We start from the raw sequence: 24745 nt of genomic DNA, 5'->3' as shown, positions 1-24745 counted from the left end.
CTTTGAATTCAAACTCGTTTGAAAAGTAAGGCACAATGATTCTTCTCATGCAGAAGATGCAGAAAGAGCAGCACAGCCCAGCCTGGCCTTGCCACCCAGTAGTGCAATAAGAGAACCAATAGCAGAAGTGAGGTCTCCTGAATCTGGTCGCCTGCTGGGTCCGCAAAGCACCTCTCTCAGCCACTGATCTCAACACCTGATGATTAAGCACAAAATTTCCACACCTTCAAAGGGACAAACCAATCCACAGCTCAGGGACTAAGACCACTTCTCATCTATAGTCTTCTAAGGAACAGCCACTGCAAAAAAGATCAAAATGAGTGTGGAGGCAATGGCACAGCAGCTTTTCACAGATGCAAAAGAAAAACCTTTTTGCTGCTTTTTAAATGGCATGGTGACCACCACCAGAGAGCTATTGTGAGTATGCATGTTAATAACATAATCCAAGACTACATATTTCAGGAATTAATCTCATAGTCTGGTGCTTTGTGTCATGCAGTAGCAGGCCAAAAGTCAAAACAAAGTATATAAAACCCCTTCCTAAAATATGTAGTCAAAGCTCCTGTTGAAATCATGAAGTATTTGAATGAATAACTTCAGAACTGAACCCTTCAAGGTAAGCTGTGTGTGGCTGGCAAAGATTACAAAATATTTTAATAAACATACCAGGTCTGGTGAGAGAAAAGTCAAATGCACAGTAGTAGTATCTAAGTGTAAGTATTTATGAATCCAAAAAATCATTTTAAAAAATTCCAGAATAGTTTCAATATGTTGCATTACTTGGGAATAGAGAGGAAAAGTGTAAGTCTGTATGAATAGGTTTAGATTCTGTGTTTTGACCACCACTAAAGCAGATGAATCATAAATCCAGCCAAAAGAGTTTCTATATTTCTAAGTTTCTAAAAACAGAACTGTTTTTACTATCTATAGCAGCAAGCTCCACACACAACTGTTGTTCTACAGTAATGCTGTAGTCTTCAAAAACACCCAAAGTATACGTGGCTAAATAGGGAACGAAGTTTTATTTATCTAAAGGGAGAGATGGTAAAGGTACTGAGCACAACTTATCTAGTTCTTTAAAACTGCTGAACTCACATAGGTGGTGGATCAGCAGCCCAAGAGAGAATATATCTGAAGAACAAAATAAAAGGCAACAGCAGTGCAAGCTGTCTAAAGTGAATTAGAACAATCGTGTATATTTAGTCTCTATATCTGTTCAGTCCTCAGACTTTCTGCTGGAACTGGCAATAGTTTTTACTTGATCCCTGTGGACTAGACTAAAACCACTGTTTCATTTCAGATGTAACACTAAACAGCAGTCGCGTGGTATCTGCCACTGCATCAGATTGAGTTCTGTAACCCAGAAATGAAAAAGTCCATGTCGCTTAATATTTTCCCTCTGCTATCCCTCTATTTTTCTTTAAAACTAATACATAAAATGGGCATAACCATATGACACATATTTTTCTAGCGTTACTAACAGACATGATCCTTCGCAGTTGCATACTGAAGAAATGGCCTATAAATGATTATATATGTGTACACACACACATATATATAATGTATATATTTCAGTTAACATAGGGATAGAACTGCAAAATAGATTGAGGATTATTGCTGATTTGTGGAACTTGGAGTGGATAGACCAGGTGTGCAAAATTCTACTTACTCACTGAAGTACACAAAGTACATGGTGTATTTTTAATGTTTTTTTATTGCTACCGTTTTCAAATTTGATAGACAAGTACAGTTTTAATCATGGTATCTTGGTGGGAAAGTAGTTTGGGGGGGCCTGGTAAATTTTCATTAACCATTTTTTAAGGCTAGAATACATTCACAAGGAGTTTAATCATCTGTGACAAATAATCTGGATAATATTTTTCATTTAATAAGTAATCCAAGTATGACTCAAGTAAAAGCTACTGATGTAAGATGAGTATCTACATGTTATTTAACTGTATCAGAATGCCATGAAGGCAAGAATACAATAAATCAGAAACTGATTGCCGTACTACAGAATTTGGTTGCATGCACTGTACTTACCACAGCAGTAGAAAGTAGCCTTTCACATGGCTTTTAGACTGACATACATCACTGCATTGGTGGCATTTTATGATTCTTCTTTGCTTTTCACATTACTGAGTGGTAGAGCAGATGATACCACATGTGCTCTGGTCTCTACAGGATGCTACATTCCACCCTCCTCAGATGTACTGAGCATTAAAGTTCAGTGCATCTGTGAAATTTGGGAAAATAGGTATCACCCAAACATGAAAAGCAGGGACAGGGATTTTACATTTTAAATCCTTGTTGTGGCTTCTACCCAAGAAATCTGTCTCAAGCGATGGTGAATTCATTTTCAGTTATATCATACTAACAAATAACTCAGACACAGCAAAACTGTGTCTAAACTGTGAGGAAATCAGGAGCTGAACCGACGATCTCCCTTGCTCCTTCTGTGACGATATGTGACTTGTATCTGTAAAAGTGAGTGTGTTCCTTCCTTGCCGGCCGCACTGAAAAAGCTGCCAATGGAAGTCCCATACAGTTCTAGGTCATTGGGCTTGAAGAGTGAAGAAGAAAAGACCATTAGTTGTCCTTAGCTGTCACTCCACCCTGAAGAGGAAAGCACTCTCAAATGGTCCTTAGCAGGTTGATGCCCAAGAGCTCCAAGTGAAAGGAGGACCTCGACCTGGACCTCTGACAGTTCTCAGAGGGCTGCATGGTTCCTCCTCCTTATTGAGGAGGTCGGGAGGGGGTGAGGAAGACAATCCCATCCCTAGCACTGAGATAAGCCCTAGGGAACTCAGCAAACTGGAACGCGCTTACTTGCCTTTCCCTTACATGCGTTGCACACATGTACAGAAGAATGGAGCCAGCAGCTCTGTGGCTGGGGACTGGTGATTAAAGTGGTCTGAAAAATGCAGAGAGGTCTGTCATCATCCTCTCCCCTGCCTAGCAATTAATTCTGCCCCTGCCCCACCCGAATTCCCCAAATAATCCTTTGGCCCTGGTCCCAACATCAACTCTGCCTCTCTCTGATTCCCCCACTTCATACTTTAAGTGTGGCCTCTCTGCCTCTCCTCCATCTTTTTACAACTCTCAAAGTTGTAAAAAGAAGCACGAAAGAAGGCAGAAGACCTGTCCAAGAGCTTTGAGCTCCTGCAGCCTTCCTGTGAGTATAGCCTTGGGAGGAAGGACATCTTACAAAAGTTATTAATCAGATCTGTTTCTGGTATATTTTAAGCCTTACTTGGGGATCAAAACTCAGAAATGAGGTAGAAGGTGTACTTTTAATCAGGAATCAGACTGGATTTAGACCAAACCACAGCAGGGCTTGATTTTATGATAGATCAGAAACCTCACGAGTTATCCTTGATTAATAGAAGTTGCATGAATTGCAGAACTGAGACTATGCTGTGCCAGGACGTAGTGCTTCAGAGCTGGCAATTCAATGCACTGTGTTTTACTTATTTATTAGATCAGGCACTAAAGAACTGGGTTTGATTTTCAGACCTTTTGAACCAGGACTACCTACCTAATTGTTTGTACCATGCATACCTCAGTGGAATCTAACTCTGATTTGAGCCTCAAGGCGTGCTATTAAACAAATAAATAACACAAGAATCAGTATCACAGTCATGTTGATATTAAGCACATTGAAAGATGTTTCTTTTCTAGCCTTGACCAATGTCTCATTCTTAATAATATTCCAAGTTGTTATCTTCGCTGGAAACGTAAGTACAAACCTCAGCAACACATTATTTATCTCTTGGCCACTTTAATTGAGTCTCTCTGCATCTCTGTCCTCAGGGAGATTTTAATCTGCCTGCAAAAGGTAACAGAATGTCATTGACTGTGCTGTGGCCAGTTGAAGCAGTCAGAACAGGTCACCTACAAATGCATGAAAAAGCGTTAGAAAACATTTGAGGAACATGGCTTTCTGTGGAATAAAGTGGAAAGGAGCAGTCTCTTCAAGAGCAGCAGTGATCTTTTGCAGAAATCTTGCATTAACAACAGAGTGATGAGATGACTGCAGGGAGGATAACTATCAGGGGACAGTGATGCAAGAAGGGGAACCTATTCAAAGGCAGTGGGAACACTTGAGCTAATAGTGAGGGAAGGGTATGGCAGGCAGATTTCCAGCAGAGTCTGAGAGCAGGCTGTAACTGCAACTAGAGGGAGAGCAGAACGCACAGCTCTCAGACCTCTCAAGACCTCTACCTTCTCCTGGCATTAGACAGTACCACAGCCTATTCTCAGGTTTCAGACTGTGGAACAGGCCAGAGACTGCTGGGCTGGGCTGCAGCAAGGACTGCAACTACCTTGGGGGGCCCCTTTGAGCAAGGGCCACCATGTTGGAGGTTTCTCAGCTCCAGGGCAAGATGGAAGCCCTTGCTCAAGGACTGCACATGCTGACGTAGCTGCAAGTGGAGCACAGGGTCATAGAGCAAAAGAGCAACAATACAAAAAAGGCATAAATGCATGACATATAGCAACATCTGCAGAAATGTATAAAGTCCAAGGCAACTGTGTGAGTTTTACCAGCACCTAAGGGAGGTGATGAGAAGGCAGAAAGATAATATGAGGAAACAAAAGAACAAAGATTGCTGCAATTTTCTCCTCCTCCTGGCCACACACAAAATGCTGCCACTCAGGCACTGGGAAGTTTAGGAACAGTAGGGAGGGCAGGATACTAAAATTGCAATGCTGAACTACTGAAATAGAAGGTGAAGGAGGAGCGGAGAGGCAAGGAGAGCAATAATCCAAGTTCTATTAATTTTTTTTAAGTCCATCTAATTTCAATGTAGTCTTAAAATCAAAACAAAACAGAATAAAACCTCCAGGGAACGCTCTCATCTAGGAATTCAAGCTTTGAAGCAAAATCTATTTATTCCTTCTAACAGAACTCTCTGCTGTCCCACGCATTTCTCCCATTCTGATGTTAAATCTGCTTCAGCAGAGATGATCTATTGCTCGTTCTGTGTCAGGCCTTTGCCAGTAACTCCATGGGGTCTGAGCTTCCTCCAGTCACCTCATTCTCCTAGTTAAAAGTATTTCAATTGGGAAGCCTAGATTACCACATTTCAGAGACCTCCATTTTGCAACAAATTTCCATCTGGCTAAAAGACAGCCATGTTTGGAGTAAAAAATAATCTCGCTTTCATAATGAGGCTGTACAGCTTCAGTTAAATGTGATCTGGAGTGGGGCAATTTACTAAAAATGAGCATCAGCATTGACATCAGGAAAATTAGTTTTTAAGAATCCAAATTTAAAAGCACACTATTGGCAATCTGTTACTCACTTTCTGTTTCTCTGGGAAGATTCGAGTTTTTTTCCAAAATTGCACTACTCCTTGGAGAAAGGATGGACTTTTCAGAGATACCTGGCTTCAGCAAGGACATAGATGAGGAGCCTGCATATAGAAATAAAAATAAAATGACGGGAAATTGAATAGTTTAATATCACATACACTATTTAAGGAACAAATAGGTCATAAATTCCTTGGGGAAGACACTAAGAGAATATTCACAGCTGATGCAAGCTTGAGGCAACTCCTGGTAGATCTCAGGAAAGCATACTGACAAACGAATGAAAGAAACTTTAACTTGCTTGGTTGCTAAAGTACTAGAATCCAGGAAGGTGAAATACAGGTGACCCAAACAGATGTAGAATGAAAAAATGGACATATTCCCCTCTGTAATAGGGCATGTACAGTATAGCCAATGCTCATGCCCTGCAACTTTCCTTTTTCCTTTCTTAGAAAACGTGTCACTCATCATTTGGTGCAGAAAGCAACTTCCCTATTGACAGGGTAAGACAGGCAATGGCTTACATACACCACTCCAAAGGAGAGCTAACAGCTGAAGCCCATATACTGAGAAAATTTCACCTAAGCTATAAGCTTGTCCTCCTAAACTACAGAACTTGGTTAATAACCTGTTAGGAGTGACGATGAATTTTTCTCCAGATCTTCTTGCATTTTAAGGAGTATTCTCTCCTGCTCCAAGGCTTCTATGTACTTGGAATAGGACCAGGAAACCTGCAAGAACCATTAAAAAAATCAGCCTCCAGACCATGTCGCTGGCAGTTGATGGTCCATTTCAGTAGCGTGACAAAAAACTTATGTTATATCCCTGTTACTGATTAATCTCAGTTACTGAAAACAGGGATTTTGTCATGACAATACTGTCGCAAATAAGCAGATCTTGAAACACCATTAGATGCAGTTTAAGCTGGTGTATCTACTGCTTATATTCTTTTATTATCCATCCCTAATTCTAAGCCACATTCTCTCTCCTTTCTTCTTCAAAACCTACACACAGCAGACCTTTCCCCTTCCAAAATTTCAGCCTTTTGTGCTTTCAAGGACTTTAATTCGTGTTATCTTCCTGCCACATTTCTTTGGTGTGCCTGATCTCAAATCCCAGAAAGTCTCATTAACATTACAGTTCTTTCTGCCTAACCTCTCTAGCAGCATGCTAGAGAGATCTAGAGATGGATTATCTTGAGATGGCACCCTCTCCTTTTCTAAGGAGCAAATGTTGCTCTTTCTTTACATTGCAACATCCTCAGTTTCAGGTTCAATGTAAATTGCATGTCAGTCACCCAAATCACTAAGGGAAGTGTGCATTTATTTGACCTTTTTTTCCTTACAACATGAAAAGTTTGAGGCCAATTTTTCATTTTGTGATTCAACAAGAAGAGTTTGTAGCATCTTCCTAGAGCAGCAAGCTAGGGGCTGGGAGAAGAAACTAGTCCAGAAGAGATTATTGTTCTTTGTGCAGCTATCTGGCCTGTTCTTGAAGGCATAGGCATATAGTATTGATATACTTGCCTGGGATCACCCAGCTCCCACTTTTCTTGATATAAATATAAGCAAAGTTACAAAGGTCCATTTAAGGGATAAGACTATGAGCTTAAATATAAAGTTAGCACTTTAGCTTCAGATTCTGAGGGAATTTCAGACTGCCTATGTCTATATTCTGCCATCACTAATGCAATGCCACAGAGGAGCTCTATGGAATTGAAGCACTCCGCAGAATGGGATTTACTCCCGCATCACATGGTACAGCTGTGGTTATGTGACTGAGCAGATTCACTATTGTATCACAGCAGTATCTGTTCAGCTCTGAACCATCATTTGAAGTTCCTGAGGCAGCAAGTCTGTTCTTCCTGTTTCTCTAATAAAATGACTATTACCCTTCACTACATATTTGACATGTCAGGAGAGAAAGCACTAGGTATGGAAGAAGCACTAGACAACTAAGTTACTCTCTATCTGATTTTATATCCAAATACCTAGATTTACTAAATAAGCTCAGGTTCAGGTTTTAACCTACAAGCACAGCAGGACTCAAACCTAAACCAAATTTTTTCAAGAATTTCCCCAGTCATACAGAATTTTTTATTCCAGATTGAGCTTCTTTTCCTGCAACTTATCTTTAAATTAAACCTCCACACTTAAATTAAAGGGCTTGATGTTATTAGATATTAATACTTCCTAGAACCAAAATCTTCCAAAAAAAAAAAATTGAGATATGATAAGGTAGGTAAACTTTTAAACAGCAAAGTTAATTGTAGAAGAATGAACAGTTATTGAAGAATCATGTAGCAGTAGTATTCTAAGCCAAACCCCCACCTTCCCATTCTCCCCAAAGCATCTTATCTCTCTTGAATTATGGTATCTGTAGCAATATGTTTTTTAATCACCTGCTGCACATATCCATATGGAGATGATGTTCGTCTTCTCTCCACACCAAATTCATCTCCGAAAACACTGCTTGACAGACTGAGAGCTTTCTTCCCCTCTCCTTTACGCTGTCAATAACAGTGAGAACTCATAATTAGATGTAAACAATAACTGCTGAGCTAAAGTAAAAAGTAAAGCCTGAGGAAACAAAATTGTCTTTTGAAATGCGAGTGTCACAGGCAGTATCATTTTATACTAGGGACATACTTTGGACAGAGCCCAGTTTCATAGTTCATCGCTTCAGGCATAGTAACAAATGTATGAAGATATTGCTTTTTTAAAGCATTTCTTTGTCCTTATCAAGTTTCTTGACCTCTGGGCTCCTGCCAGCTATCTTCATTTAAGATTTCAAACCTGCTCCAAAGGAGTGAGTTGTAGCTAAGGGAGAGGGTGAACCTGCAACAGAACGTATTGTAAGGACAGAGAGGTCATTGTAAATGCTTAAATGTGGCCTCCTGTATAAATGTAGAACATCGAATTTCACATGGTTAATTCCAGCACCAAGTCCAGTAGCTGTGGATGAACTACAGTGTATATGTTAGAAACTCAGGCAATCTCATTTAAACCTTTACAGTGGTGGGCAAGGCATCGCAATCCTTGGTAAATGCTTGAGAAATTAACTATTTGCCATTTTCATGTTGTTTTAGTGGTTTTCTTAAGGCTTCGCTTTTGCATATTCTGCCTGATGATCCCAAAACTCTTTATGAACATTGATGAATAATGTGCACAACATCCTCATGAGGCAAGTAACATAACTCACCTGCCCCATATTGCAAATGAGACAAAAAAGGAGAGGTCAAATGGTTTCCCAAAGTCACTCAGGAAGCCCCTGAAAGATCTAGAAAAGGACGAGAATATCCTACTTCCTCGCTTCCAGCAAGCCTTTTCCTTCATCATCCTCCCCACTGTCTTATGGACTCATCATCTACAATGGAGACTTTTGGGCACAGACCTGCCCAGGCAGCATGGTATTTATCTTCTTTCCAGAAGGAGGCTTATTAACTTCGATGAGACACTCAACTCAGGGAGGCTGAAGCATATACAGGAACACTGTATATACTAATATAATACAGTTTATATTTGCTATTTTTTAAAATGAGAATGGAGATTTAAATAAGTCTTTTAATAGCATCTTCTCATAATAAACTAGGCAAGGTTATGGCAATGTCATATCTCTTGATGTTACACCACTTAATAACGAATAAAGTTACTACTAAGAAGCTTAAAAAGTGATGGAGGAAAGATGGAAAAGTAAAACTAATGCATATGGCTTTAGCCTTTCTCTGGTAAGTGCATGGAAAGAATAAGTGCAGATTTGCAGTTAAGTTAATACTACTTTGTACACTTGAAAGCTAAAATTTCCAAATTAACTTTGGAGGCAAAGTGCAATTTTGTATGCAACTAACTATAAATTCTGGCATCAAAGCAGTTTGCAAAAGGTGACTAATGATATTTTTAAAAGAATGTATCATGTGTGTCTAGCAATTAACTGAGAAGCAAATCCACAGCCCAAAGATGAGGCCAGATAGCTGCACCACACCAAGGGCAAATATGTGAAAAGGGAGAAAGCGAATCGTTATCCCCCAAAGCAACTTCTTTAAAATAACTATTTTAGCTCAGTACTGAAGCAATCACATTGAATATTCCAGCTTGCTTCACCCCATACCTACTCATTCGTGCCTTCCAGAGGCTGTGCTTAGAAGAGGTTTCAGTATTATGAAGCACTTGCAGGGCTTCCCTCACTGCCAGGAAACCTTCAATAGGTCAGATAAAGGAGCAGGATTTGTCCGATGAGTGCCAAGTAGGCACACACACACACAAAATATTGAGATAGTCAGCTAATACCAAGAGAAGTCATGCACCATTGCCTGGTGACAACCTCCTTGTCTACCTGTGTTTTCCTTTGCATTATACCATGGTCCAGCTACTTATCTAGTCACTTCAGAAACTGAGGAGACCCCAGCTAGATAGGCCACCTCAGCAAAAAGTTTGTGGGAAGAGAACATAAAATTCCTCTGCTAGGACTATAATTGTTTAGTTTGACACAAAGCACAAATGGTAACTGATTTGAGAAACAAAAATGTAAGAAAAAATAATATCATTTCCAATCCTTGCCAGAGGCTTCCTCTCCTTCAGCATGAGCCTAGTGGGTGCAGAGGAGCAGCAACAAGACGTTGCAGGATATGGAAAACACTTCTGTCCTAAACCTGACTTTGGAAGGGGCTTTAGGAGTTTTGTGCGCTGCCCTCCCATAGATACTTTGTCCTCGGTTGGGCTGAATGAGTTTGTCTGAATAGTTTTGCTGTCACTGAGGGGACAGAAGAGAGGAGGCGATGGGAAACTTTAAATAAAGAAAGGAAGAGGGATTTCAAAGACTTATCTGTCCCTCCTATTCTTTTGAGAGTTTGTAAAGGTAACTGGTTTACTGATAATTTTTTGTGAAAAGAATAGTGTGTAAACTGTTCACTGAGCTGCATTCTCTGCCTGTCACTTTCTAAAATTTCTTACCCTATTTTCCAGTTAAGAAGGGTAATTCACCTTTCCCATTTGTTCCCCATAAAAGCTAGGCTTTTGCCCTCCTGGCCAAGATTTTACTTCCTTGATCCTAATCAGAAATCTTATAGACAGGCAACAAACAGATGGAAAAAATAAGTCTGTGAAAACACAAAAGTGCATTACTTTGAAATATTGCATTCTTGCACTATAAGTATTGCCAACGGCCTTGCCAGACATTTCTGTATGGAGGCAACGTGCTTTGGAGAAAGCATGAGTTCTTAGATTTTAGACTTCACTTGACATTGCTGTGTGGCCTTGAGTAACACTTCACTGATCTTCAATTTTCATTTGTCTAAAAAGAGGATAACAAAGTGTACATGTTCGTACGGGCATATGTCTTTATCTGTCCAGGTACTCATGTGGTTCTCATCACCAGTAACATCTCGACACATGTGTACATGGTATTTAAAATATGTAAAGGTCTTTTAATGCTACTTATGATAGTTTGCAAATCCAATAATTTCTCAGCCCTGAAAGGAATGTTCTCTCCTCAAAGCTGGCCAAACAATTACATTTTGTAAAAAATAAACTTTTGCAAAGCCCATAATCAATAGGAAAAAAAATCCATTATATTTGAATAATAAAATTCCAAGAAAAACAATTTTACAAGCAAGCATTCTGCTCTAGAGGTCACAGTTCTGTTAATGCACTGAAACTGTCTGGAAACTCATTGTGAGAACTCTAACAATTTCACTGTTAAAGCTGAGAAATATTCAAGAAAAGACAAAGAATATAAAGAGTAATTAGCACATAAGTATTTTAAAATGTGCAGACTTTTCAAGGGCTCTTTTGAAAGAGATAATGAAATCTCTGTTTTTTGTTTTTTTTTTTTTTAATAGCAGCCCCTGAGGACTGTAAATCCTGAAAAAGGACAGTATACACTGTAAGTTCAGGCGAGTCTACATTTATCCATTGTATACATGTAGCATATATAGATTTTTTTTAAATTCAGCCCTCTTTTCCACTTTTTCTCTCTGCACAAAAGATGGCTAAAATACATTTTCCTCTCTGCTTAATGAAAGGAGTATTCCATTGACTCATCTGCTTCAAGTTAAACATATGTATATGCATTGGCAGGATTGGGAACTAATTGTCCTAGAAGTGGACCAGATGTAAAGCTTGCATTCTAACAAAAAGATTTCAGTAGCTTTGGATCAGACTGAGAAAAGGATATTTGAATTCCTATAGGTTTCCTCATGAAAGAGCATGTACGCAGTCTGTCAGCTCTTACCTTAACCTCTGTAAGCCTTACCTCTGATATTTTGCCTTTCTTCTTATACATCTGTTTTTCTTTTTTTCTCTTCAAGGCAGGTAAAATTTTGTCACTGGCCAAATTGCTTCGAAACTCACAAAAATTTGGCCAAAATTTAAATAGAAGAGCAAAAATAGTCATCTGAGCAGAAAGAAAAGAAAGTTTCTCTTGACTGCATTAGGAAAATAGAGTTTACTGTCAAATAAAATGTAGTTTACCATGAGAGTGAAATAACTATTTCTTTTCGAATACACAGCCCTGTTCCTCCCACGTACTGTGTCCTGACGTTTCAGCCCAGCTTTGCTCGGCACATGCTTTTCATCAGTGGGTTTATTACTGGTGAAAAATCTTCCTAAAATACAGTTAAAAAGCACTTTCTTTTTTTATATTTCCCTAAACAATTGTTTGCATTAATGAAAACATCCATCATTTTTTACAAGTATTCTTGATAAAATATACACTAGCAGAATTGCTTTTGCACCACTGTTCTGCTCAAATATTTCAAATATTCTGTTCATTAGGGAGAGCTTTTTTTTTCCTTCTTAAGAGAAAGGAAATACTTTTTTGCCTCTGGAAAGGCTCTTAAACCACATTACAGATCTATGAGCAAATCTTGGATAATTTTTAAATGATATAATCTCTCACAGGGTCTTTTTTGAACTAGAATAAGAAAAACAATTTAAAAAAAGCAAACAGAGGGGCTCAGTGCATTCTATTGCTGCACGTACTAAGGCCCACATTTGTCAAGTTATTTAGAAGTTCCACTCTCATTGAGAAACTTGGTTTAAAAGGGAGTCAAGCGTGCTCAGCACCTCACTGATTCTGGCTCAACATCCTTGAAAGTGACATTTGAGTCACTATTATATTTCAGTCGCAACTTTTTTGCCAAGTTCTTCCTTTGGTTTTGTGCTGCATTGCTGAAATTCACTGTGTTTTACACAGGCTGAACTCTTAAATGAGCCTTCTTGTTTGTCGCAGGATCTATATGAATTCTTCTCTGTGACAAACCATTCAGCTCTTGAGATCCAAATATTCTGTCGACTCACATTTGATTTTTAAAAGTGTTGATGGCAATTTTGTAGGAAAAGAAGAGGAATCAGCTTTGCAGGTTTTAGAAGAAAAGTCATAGAAGATAGTAATCAGGAATAAGAAAAAAATGAGTCTGTAGTGAAGGTTCACAAATCACCATTAAGGCTGCTTATTACAAAGATCGGGGAGAGAAAACTGTCTACAGCCATTTAACATAAGCCCGATGTAATAACGAAGGGAAAGACATTCAGTAAGCTAAGCTGTCTTTGTCCCTTACTGACATCTATACTTTTTTTTATATTTATATGAATGAATCCTCCAACTACAAATTACTTCCCCAATGTTAACCAAGTGGCAAAGAACAAGCAGCTCAGAAAATGAACACAGATTATCTACTGCCAGAATTCCTGAAACAGGGCTGGATAATACCTTTCTAGGATCAGCTAGCTGACCGAGATTGTCCAGTCTATTGAGCAGTTAATATCTGAAGTTTCGCTGCCACCTCCACCATATGATCTTTATTGAAATGGTTGACTACAACATTTTACTTTGTGCCCAGGCTTATGTAGGGAGTCAAAATTTTCACGTGAGCAACAAAGACTGTTCCTAAAATCAGGCATACGAACTCTAGCCAAATCTGTTACAGAGATTCTTGCACCTTTTTACCTGTGCCTCTCTAAAAATGTAAGGTCCTAGTTCCTTCCTGTGCTCCAAAATCTTCTCTGCTTGTTCAACTGGGATGTCAATTTGCAGAGCTGGTGGTACAGTGGAATTAATAAAGCAGTTGATAATAGCTGTGATCTTATTTTGGATTGTGGCGTTATCACAATGAGAGTGGCACAGGTCCTAGAAGGTGAAAAACAGCAATTTCAGTCAGTGTAGAGAGAGAGAAGATTCTTTACAGGGGGTGAGTGATCAAAGAATAATAGCCATACAAAATTTATAAAACAGATTCCTTCAGTACAGCATGACTGTATTCTTACAGCAGACGTGGATGGTTACAGCAACAGGAAAGACATTAGTGGGACTTCTTGTTTGCCAATACAGATATAAAGCAATCTTTAAGCTCTGCCTGCACATTCTGATGGAACAGCATAGTTCATGTCCCCTATTCAATCTAAGCACATTACTGGCAAATAGGAGGCATTTCTGAAAAGAGAAACACACCTAGAGATGTGAAATGCGCTAATTTTCACGAGTCTGCTATGACTGTATGCATAGCAACAGTAACTAAAAATGACAAAGACGCTCTGCAGGCTCCAGGAACAGAGGAGAATTACTTAGGGTGGTACAAGTTATTATAAGCATGAATGGTGGCACAAGGGGGATAATTTCAGCTACCAGCAGAGTCTTCCATTCACTGAGATCTTCTAGTTTCCCAAAACTTCAGTGTTTGAAATAATTTTGTGCGGGGTAGATGGAATTGAAAACAAATCTGAACTTAGAAGGGTGACATCTCAAAGGAACACTGGGGATTTCCTATCCTTTTTAACGTGATCCTGTTGTTCTTGTAGAACCTAGGATTACTGTGTTTTCACACTGTAACGATGCTACCAATGGACTTTGACAGGAGAGAAATATCATTCAAAGGACTTCTTTCAAGCCCTTCCAAATACATGCTTTCCATCTATCCATAAGCATCAAGAAATTTCTCTAACACGAGGAGATTATCGCATATATCTATTAGAGATGCAATGAACACTCTAGAAAAATTTCAGGAAAAGAGCTCTCTAAATGCAGAATACGCATTTAGTTTTGGTAGAGGAGGTTGGATATTTACTCTGGAAAGAAATTAAAAACAGGGCTTTTAACTAGAAATGTGGTATGTGAAAGAGCTGTTTTGTTTTATTATGAATACTTTTTAGTTTTGTAAAGGGAAAAGAGAATGATAACAGCTACAATGAAGAAAGTAAGCAATACAAAAACATATTCAATATATCCTAAGAATATGTTATAGCTTCCTTTGCTCATCTAGCACACAAGAAAAGGCAGCGAGTTGGAGAAGGAGGGAAGACAAACAAGCCACTAGCTATGAAGAAGGATGAGACGTGAACACAGAGAAACACATGGAAATGATCCACAGAGTTATATTTCCTCATATTTGTTTTAGGAAAACAAAATTTATTTTTTATTTGTCCCAAAATGTGCCACCAGCCCAATGGCTTTGGAAGAGCAATACAGACATTGACTTCCAAAGGGAGTTCTGCCTAAACTGATGGCATGATAGGGCTCAGAAAATACAAGCATGCATGATGCAAAGTGCTGCCCACAGCTTTGGCAATATTCCTCCAGTTCAGCCTGACCCACAATGCTGTGGCCACTCCAGCCCTTTGCTTCTACAAAGAGTATCAGCTGCCAGCCATGATGGATCGCGTGCATTGTAGAATTATGGTCAGATTGTACTTTTTCTCGATAAGAAGACAAATAAAATCAATGCAAATGGAGGAGAGGGGGTGGGGCATAAAACAATGAAAGCTTTCTTCGGAGAGCAGCTCCACAAAGAAAAGTCTGAACTACACTCCACATGGATTTGCAGTTTCCATTTTTCCCATGATGTAGCAATGAAGAGTCACAAATCTCGAACAACATCAAATATTTGGAGAAGGACTGATGTCCTGTAACTTCAGGTGCCTGATGTGAGGTTTCTAGTCTAACTCCTTCTGTACTGAAGATAGAGACAACAGCACCTGCAGAGAGCATTGCACGCTGTGAGTCTTCCCTTTTGAGTTAGAAACCACTTGAGGAAGGCTCGCCCTCTGGAAGCAGGGAGGGTCCAGCTTCTAACATAGACCCCTTTAGCCTAAAGCTAAACTGCAACACACCCAAAGGCCCGCAGCGGGATCTCCAAGTCCTGTTGCAGCACCAACTGGTCTCCGACCGTTCTCCCTAACCACGTGTCTGCCTTGCGCACATGGGCTGTGTTCAGGAGCCCAGGAGAGGCTCTGCTTACCCCTCCTCCCCCCATAACATTTTTGGATCAGCAGCAGTCCACAGGCCGCCAAAGGAATGAGCCCCTCCATCCAGCCTAGGGTAATTCCAGGGGCAGCAGTGGGATTTAAAAGCATGCTCCTAAGGTTGCCGTGGTGCGGCACCTCCTATTGTAGCAATATCACCCAGGGGCAAGTATCTGGGGGAGAGGCAATCGCTGCTGACATTCGCTCCTGGGTCTCCCAGCCCATTGTGTTTCACATCTTCTGCTGCAGCCAGACATGATTGCACTGAATAAGGGAGCTCGTCGCTGCATTTATGTGCTTTATGGGTAGCTACCATCTTTCCCCTGTACATTTGATTGCGTTTAAAAGTTCTCTCTGATTATAGTGGGATTACCAAGTCCAGCAATAATCCTTCCATTTAACAGTCTAGAACTATAAAGAGCATTTTAATGTTTTTGTTGTATTTTGAACTGCTGAACAGATGTATAGCAAAATCTGGACATTAACTAGTTAATAGTGTCCCTTTAGAGACTCGGAAGAATGTTATAGTTAGAAGCTAAGCATGAAAAAATACAGGGGTAACGCGTTCAAGTCATTTGAAATAGTTACCCTGAAGAAGTGAGGATTTTCATGGAAGAAAGAACAGTTAAACAGTGAAGGTTTTACAATGAACAAAAAATGCTTACAGATATTCTAGTTTAAATTCTCCTGATGGAGAATGGATACATTTGCTTACAAATCGAATGATATTCCTTTCCTTCCATTTTACCATCATACCTTATACTTCTGTACCTCCTGCCAAAAGAGCACTCCATTCTCCAGTAGGTCTCCTTTCAGTGACACAAAGCGTCGAAACTGATTTGCTGTTACTGGATTCAAGAGTGCTTTGCGGAAAGCAATTATTTCCCTAGATGAAGAAACCCACTTATTGTCCACATGCTGTCAAAAGAAGAAATAAATGCACCAAATAAACTTTGTTTCAAAAAGCAATAACAAAGGCATTAGTTAGTGTAAACTGTGTGATTCTTATCTTTGCACTGACCCTAACTTTCAGTAGTTTATGAGTTTATGACATGGATACAATAGAATTTGGCAAGGTTTCATTTCTTTCTTTCCTTCTTTTCTTTTTTTTTTTTTCCAGTTTGGTTTGGGCAATATTTTTTGGAAGACGTGATGGGAGAGGAAATGACTGACAATGATTTAGACCATATGACTACATACTATAAAGTATGGAAACAGCTATTGTTATTGATTATGGCAACAGGCTACTTTTCTAGCGAACAGTTTGAGTATTGTGCAAACAAACAACAAAGAAAAAGGAACAGACAAACCACATAGCTAAAAGCTGTAAAATGCTTCTGACAGGGATCGCGCTAAGAAAATGAGCTTTGAAATGCGTTGCCATGATCACCAAGAGAAGCTGGAGAGTCTCCTCTCTGTGGAGGAGAGCTACCAATAGTAAAATAGAATTTAAAGTCATCAAGACATTTTAGTGCTGCAAAGCACGGAGCAGTAGGCAGCCAGGAAAGGGTGGGAGAGGGAGATGGCTCATACAGGGACAGCTTTTTGCAGCGCAGGTCAGAAGGGTTTGCCTTCCTGAAGAAACAGTTCTCGTACTGGCAGAGAGGCACAGCCAAACTATCCTTCTTTACTATCAGATGGATGAATGAAAACTATCTCGTAACATCAATATAAAACTCTCCAACTCCGGCAGGGATGGAGCATTGTTCAACGGTTAGCATGGGACAGGACCGTTTTTAGTTTTTTTGGACGGTCCTGGCAATCTAATCTGATTCTAAGTTGAAAACTATTCTACAGCTTCTCTTAAAAGCACGGGTTACATGTAGTCTTCTGCTGCAGAGCCTGACAGTGAGGAGAGCCTGCTCTTGCTGGAGAGAGTGAGATGGTTGTCCAAAAGGTCCTTAGCATTAAAATAAAGATCAAGTTAGACAATAAAATGGCATCTTCCCAGCCCTCCTCCAAATGGTCAAATATGTTTCGTCCAAAGAAGTAAGATCACTGTGACCAGGATTTAGGCAACTTTTGGGAAAAAGCATTTCTGGGGCACATTCATAAAAAGAAGCACAGAGCGCTGCTCCCACCCCTATACCAATCTACAAACATTGCTTATCTTATGGGTCAACAACCCTAAAAGAAAACATGGAAAATAACCATCTTCCTAACAAACGGACAAAGAGAAAATTCAGTTAACAGAACCCACATGCACTCTGGATCCCTTTTGAGCTAATGGTTTGCATGGATAATTGGTGACCGGGTCTCCAGTTTGATTTCAACAGACAATAAAAGTTCAACTGAATAAATGTACACAACTTGTATGTTGGCAATCACAAAGAGTTCACTGCTCTTCAAGAGAAAAAACTGGCAAACATCTGATGAAATGTATTATTACAGAGGTTTAAGATGTTTAAAATTGATATTATCTCAGCACTGTAAGATTAAAATACAATTGTAAATGAAACAGATACTGTAAGATATGATTAAACCTGCCCACTCCACTGCATACTTCACATTCCCTTTTGTGTCTGCACATAATCCACTCGCAATAATAAATAAACTACCAGATGCTGGAATGAACAGCTTGTCCCAATAAGTACTCTGCATGCAAAATACAGATAAATGTGAATTAAAGGTACAATACCAGTTTGAGAGGGGTTAAGAGCGCTCCATAGCCCAAGACAAGAGATATGCTTTTTTCAGGCATGACCTCTCCAACCAGGAAAGGAGAGAAATTCATCATGGTCATCCACTGGGGAGCTAAGTTCATCAGTAATATAAGTAATCAGTCCATTGTAGCCAGTAAAATCATGCCTGCTTTTCACAGCATTACATCTGGGCCTCACATTGTCAACAGGGGAATTGCAAAGGATATGCAAGGTACAAACAGAAAAGAATGAAATTGTAGACACAAGAAGCATAACAAACTTCACTTGCCTTCCACATCCTAGTTGTCTTCTCCTTCTTCTGGATTAAGAGATCTTCAACTACGTCCCTTATCTACGATTGAACAAAAGATTATCATGGTGTTTTCTAACTCTTCTAGTTTGATGTTCAGCCCTCTAATGACTGAGGCCACAGTAGCAGTCTCAGCTGATACGTCTTCATTTGGATCTTGATACACGAAACTTGTTGTGGACCCGCATTGAATGCCATCCCTTGTTGTTTAGCTATAAAATGAGCATCTGGTCATTAAGACTGGGGAGTTGGAGAAAACAAGAGGTAATGGCAATTAAAGTGCTCTCTTTCACTGGTTTGTCTTACCCGCACTGTTCAGAGAGACTGCTTAGGTTGGGAGCAGATTTGGGGCTATAATGGTTTTTTTATATGAAATGCTTTTAGTTCCTTTGGACAGCTGTATCAGAAATACAGACTTGATCCTGCAGCTTCTTTGTAGCCAAAATATCCCTCAAATCAAGGGCAGATTTTCTGAATAAGGACTACATAGCATGCCCAGAGTGTTTGGTCACTGTGAAATATGAAGCCAAGAGGAGAATGTCATCTGGTTTCATTTCTTCTAAAATATGTTCTTCAAAGGACCTTTTCATCCTCTGAATTTGCAGTAAGAAAGAGAAAAAAGCAGTGAGACTTAAATGGAGTTAGGAAAAGACTAAAATCTCATTAAAATTATGTATTTCCTGTAAACTGCTTATTAGACTTTAATGCAGCATTTTTCCAAACTGCACGGGCTACTCATTGTGCAGATGCAGGGCAGCAGGTGCAAGAGGAGGCTTGAGCTAAAACTGGAAGCAGCTTTACCTGGTTGCATGGTGTTGTGGCAGGCTTCGTAAGGGAGGGAGGCCTGGATGGCAGAGTTCAGCTAAAAAATGCAGAGGCTTGAGAAATTTTTCTTTAATGCAATGGGTATTAAAACTGCAGTTTGGCTTACTTGGAAATTATACTTCTCAGATTGCTTAGTGGTCTGAATCAAGAGGAAAGATCCAGGTCATACGCAATTCTGACAGCTATTTGAATCCTCTTGGTGTTGAAGTGATCATAGAAAACAAGTTTTATGAGTCAATGCAGCATGCCTACCTGTCTGTTTGATGGAACTGTCAAGTTTCCCTCTGCAGTCACATTTGCATTTGGAGCTCTTGTGGGAGTACAAGAAACAAGTCTTTTTGCAACTGTCACCAGCAGGATGATTTCCCCACAGAGATCCCAGCCACAGAGGCACTCTCATAAAAAGTCAGATGTAAACCCTGCCTATCGCCCAGTCTTTTGGCTCTAAGGAGCCAGCAGGAGTGAAAGGCTTCTCATTCCCAGTTTTCTGAGAACTTTTGAAAGTAACTGATTGGAAACAGCAGCTAATCTCCCTAGTCAGCAGAATTTCATGGGACCTAGAGTCATTCCTATGGGCTCTGCAGCTCTGGATGCGAGAACATGGGCAGTGCAATAGAGAGATAATACAGTGTAGGAAGTCTGCTCATTTGCTTGTGTTTTTGATCCCTTAGGCAAATCCCATACACAAAGCAGCATTTCTTCTATGTATGGCTAGGGGCAGAGTGGCATCTGGAGGGTGCAAGACTACAGCAAAGGTTAGTTTTCTGCCCCAACAGCCTAGGTGGCAGCAGAGCGAACACCAGCTTCTTCAGATTTAGCATCTAACAATAATACTGTCAGCCATACTGAGCCTTCAGAGAAACTGCCTTCATAGTCATCAAGCTAAATGCTTCAACCTGTACATACTAGAGCTTCTCTTTCAATCTCAACTCAATGCGACTTATAGGCTGCTTTTCCTCTGAACCATTTTATCCCAATAGTAAATTATTAGTCAAACAAAAAACAATGCCTGAAGATGTTGCAGTTGTTAAAAAAAATTACCTTTGCTTTTTCATCCGCTTCATCTTGTTCATCTGCCAGGAACAATGGCAACCATTGTTGTTCTAATCTCTTCTGGACGTATTTCTGAATTTCTAGCAGAATCGCTGGAGAAACCTGATCATGAAGGATTTGTCCCCATCCTCCACCTGAACGCATTAGCTAAGCAATCCAAATACAATAAATACATGACATAAATTTTTGTGTATACCAAAAGTCCTTTATCTCTCTGCATACTTGATTTAGCAAAGCATGAGCTTAACTGTAAGCAAAGCATTTAATGCATGCTTACCCAAGGCTCAGATGTACTTTTCATAAAAGAGAATAGATTATATTTGTCCCTACCTATAATAGAATACAGACTCAAGCAAATAATACCCCAACGTGACTGAGTAAGTTTCATAAGCATAAAGACATATTGGAGTACCACAGCTCAGACTTACTGTCTGTGACTTTACTAACATACTAGAAAAGAAAGCTGGAACAGGTTATTCTGCCTTAAAACCCTTTTTTACACTTTTTCTGAGCCGAGCTGTGCACGCTCTGGCTGCAGCATCAGATCCAGATTTAAGAGATCATCTTTCTGAGAGAAAGAGCATAAACAGGAAGGAAGGATCCCCCAGAACAGAACCAGACTTTTAGCCAAAAATATAGGTAAGATTTGAAGAGAGAGCTTGGGGAAGAGTTGGGGTAAAGCTGATTATGGACTCTTATCTCAGTCACAGCTATTAGTGTAATTGTTCTTTATGAATAATTTTATACACTCGTACCTCTTCTTGTTGTTCTCTGGTAGCTGGGCTGTTGGGTCCAAAGAAGTACTTTTTGTTGAGGTACTTGTTTTTAATGTCCTTAGATTTTTCTTCCCTTTTTTCTTTATCCTTGTGGAGCATCCTTCTGAACTGTTCAATGTCTAGCCAGCACATGAGATCCATGCTATGAACATATTTAAGCAGTGTTTTTTCAATATTGAATTAATTTCATCAACATTCTAGGGAGTTATAAGTTTAATCACAAGCCTCCAAAGTGTCCAAGTCCTAAATACCAGGTCAGACTGGGCTGAAATTTTATGTCAGTTCTTCTTTGCTAGATAAGGAGATACCATCTGGTAAGACCATGGCACTTGCTGAATGGACAGATCTTAGGGATCTCACTCAGGGTCCCTCCTGGAGTACCCCAGGGAGGGATAACCTCCTCCATTTACTGCTGCTGAATCCAGCAGGGACTGTGAATCAGAGCCATAATGCAGAGCTCACGGAATCAGTGAAAAGTGAAACAGATGGGCCTGATATTACAGGCTATGAGGCACCAAGAGATGAGTTGACACCCACCTCCTCTGCCTCCTCTGCTAAAAGACTTCAGGGAAAGGAGCAGGGATCACAGCTGGGAATGTTGGTCCCTGAAATCATCTCCCTCCCCTACCCCATGTGAAGTGGTAGAGCTTGTGAGTCAGTCCACAGGCAAGCAGACAAAAACAATTTATGGTGTATTTTGTTTTTAGGGCTTTTTGTGGTCTGCCTTTTCATAAATTACTGATCCCACTACATATTTCATTATTCATCATAAATGATAAATAATCTCCATATGCAATTCTTGATCTGTACATTGCTCATAATAATTTGAGTGTATATTATCAAGCTGAGTTTGTTTTAATGGAACATATATTGATTTTGTTCTATAACTGGAGGACAGAATAGTTGAACAGAACAGAATAAGTTTCAGTTTAATTTATGTGACTATTTTCTGACAGTATCTTACCATTTGAAGTTTTGTGACCATTTTAATGAGCAGATTTACTCTATTGGCAGCATAAAATATGAAACAGTAAATTCAGATAAATCTGTTTCATCTTTCCATTCTGTTAATAACAGGCTTTTTTGAAGCATTAATCTATGAGTAAAACTTTCAAAAGCATCTAACTGATTTAAGAACAGATGTCCTCTTTTGAAAAGTCTTTTGAAACTCTTACAGATCTAAGTTCTGTTGAGACTGAAATTCTTGAGCAGAAGTGGTTGGAAATTTTCAAAGGGAAAAAAGCTTAATTTGCCAGTTTGTCAAAATGTGAGAATGTTCACCCAGTTACAAGCAATTCAAGTTACTGTGATTTAGACAGTCACCTCCCTCGTCATCTAACCACGCTAACTGACCAAATGTATCCATCTTACTCAAAAAGTAAAACATATAACCTTAAAGTTTGTTATCTTAAACCACTTGCAATGGTAGCTTTTACTAGCATACTCCACCTTCTACATGCAGTAAGCCAGGAACATGCATAGTCAGCTATTCTGGCAAAACTAACAAATGGCAATCCACTAAGCCACAGTAACAGTTGTCCTGCAATTGTGTGTGAATACGTCCTATATATTTAACAAAACATTAATTAATGGAACTTGGTTAAGTTTCCAGCAGAACTTGTGTGCAGGTACTCAGCAATCTATCCTTCCTGAATCTTGTAATTGGGCAAACAGAGCCATACATTTTGATGAAATGGCAAATGAAACATTTTTTGTTTGTTGCTGAAATTTTCTGTACTGCATTAGTTCTAGGATCCATTCAGCTTTTAGTACCATTAGGCATCTTTAGGGAAGCATACCAGCTGGCTTTCAGAGTTACCAGTCTGCACCCAGCACTAAAACGCTGTTTTACTGAGACTTTTTCAAATATCATGTACCAATGGTTAGCAGAGTAGTCCCCAAGACTATTCAGCATACCCATGCTGGACCCGAACTTAGCAGGTGACCTGGTCTCTGGCTATTCCCACCAGTCCCCAGCTAGAGAGGAAGTCTGGACAACTAACTCAGACTAGCAGTGGCATTAAGCTCACTTAACCATAGGCACTTGCAACATAGCAATCCCCACCTGAGCTCATTAACTACAGCTTTTTTGTAGTCAGTGAAGAGAAGTATCTGTCTTTAGGTATGATTCATCCAAACCATTTTTCAGATGTTCTCATCAAATTTACAAGAGTGCCCAGAAGCATGTATTTCTCTCCCCTGACTACAAAGGGAGCTTCTGATGATAAGCAGAAGTGGTGAGCATTCAGGCTTGGCCAGAGGGTCCTGTGCTAGATGTCCATCTCTGGACACCTTCGAAAAAGCTGCCCAACATCAAATCTAAAACCACAGTAGTGTTCCTCTAGAAGCAATAGCAGTATGGAAAGTATCAGCTCAGGGGAACCCAAGTTAAAGGAAAGAGGTAACAATTAAAGGACTTGCTAGCAGTGACTTATCAAGTAACATCTGCCTTTTCCCAAAGCAGGGTAGAGATTAGTGTGAGCCTAGGAAAAAAAAGCTACAAATTTGCATTGACTTTTACTAGAACTTCCATTTAAATTTTTATTTTTAAACAAGAGGGCTCCGTTTTTCAAAAACGCTGCATAAACTGTATGTGCTGTGAGCCGGTACTTAATTCTGCTCAGTGCAGACACAAAATCGTGGTTGCTCTCACACTGTGAGAATAACGTGGCTGTGTTCTATTAGTACATTTTTGTAACATCCATTTTAATTTTTAAAATATACTAAATTCAAACTGCCCTAAAGGGATAAACTCTTACACGTTACAGGCTAGTTGCTGTTCTCAGGTGTTTGCCATTAATCAAAGCAGAAATTGAAAGCTAAACTGTATGACAATCATTTTATGACAGGTCACTTTTTACAAAAACATGATTCAGTTGTCTGAACAACGTGCATGTGTGTTTCATAAATATACACACACCTTAAAAAATGGCTAAAATCCAGGAACATTCAGATAACCCAAATTCCCAGCAAAGATTTCTTCTGAACAAAGAAACGAATAAAATAATGAAAAAACGTACCCAGCAGAATGCTTATCAAGAAAAACCCGGAACCGTTCTAACTTCAGTTTGTTGTGGATCAGGTCACACAGATTAGGACCTGCCAGTTCTTGGGGAACTTGACACAAGTGTTGATCTTTTTTGAGAACATCAAGGCAGGTTGGCAGACCAATGTCAGCAGCGGCACTCTGGTGGAAGAAATTATTTCAGTTGCATAACTAATTTTTTGTCTGCATGTTTTGCTCAGTCTCATAATCCTGCATTAGATAACTTCTGTCTCCATAGAACAGCTTTGTGATTGCTGAGAAAATAAATTGAGTTAATGCTCCGGTTCTTTTTCGGCTTTATTTTTATGTTTGCTTTAAACATATCAGTTCGTGCAGGTTCCATAATCAAATAAACCAATACATAACTTTAAAGTACTTGAAATCAAGGAATTTACTCAAGATTAAGAGCTGAAAATACATTCCACAGACCTTAATGTAAACAATCCCATCAACTCCAACGATAAAATGATCTGATATTGATGCAACTGACAGAAGAACTAAATTTGTAATTAACATAATGGTGACTTTCAATCATTCCGCAAAAAATG

The 24745-nt window shown here is 39.5% G+C and overlaps 1 protein-coding gene across 1 annotated transcript in view; it reads right to left on the bottom strand.

The window, feature by feature from the left end:
- Positions 1-3755: 3755 nt before the first annotated feature.
- RGS22 (regulator of G protein signaling 22) overlaps positions 3756-24745 on the bottom strand; it is a 62279-nt gene continuing 41289 nt past the window's right edge. The window contains exons 17-27 of the mRNA XM_068933839.1: positions 24172-24338; positions 21131-21293; positions 20364-20522; positions 18477-18539; positions 16302-16463; positions 13258-13437; positions 11563-11703; positions 7715-7822; positions 5942-6044; positions 5307-5417; positions 3756-3829 (exon numbers count right to left, since the gene is read on the bottom strand). Of these exons, the coding sequence (XP_068789940.1) occupies positions 3810-3829; positions 5307-5417; positions 5942-6044; positions 7715-7822; positions 11563-11703; positions 13258-13437; positions 16302-16463; positions 18477-18539; positions 20364-20522; positions 21131-21293; positions 24172-24338 (1377 nt within the window). The 3' untranslated portion in view covers positions 3756-3809. The remainder of the gene's footprint in view (positions 3830-5306; positions 5418-5941; positions 6045-7714; positions 7823-11562; positions 11704-13257; positions 13438-16301; positions 16464-18476; positions 18540-20363; positions 20523-21130; positions 21294-24171; positions 24339-24745) is intronic.

Source organism: Struthio camelus, chromosome 2 (genome assembly GCF_040807025.1).
Source record: "Struthio camelus isolate bStrCam1 chromosome 2, bStrCam1.hap1, whole genome shotgun sequence".
NCBI lineage: Eukaryota > Metazoa > Chordata > Aves > Struthioniformes > Struthionidae > Struthio > Struthio camelus.
The sequence above is the reverse complement of the archived record's forward strand: the minus strand, read 5'-3'. Positions and strand labels throughout refer to the sequence as shown.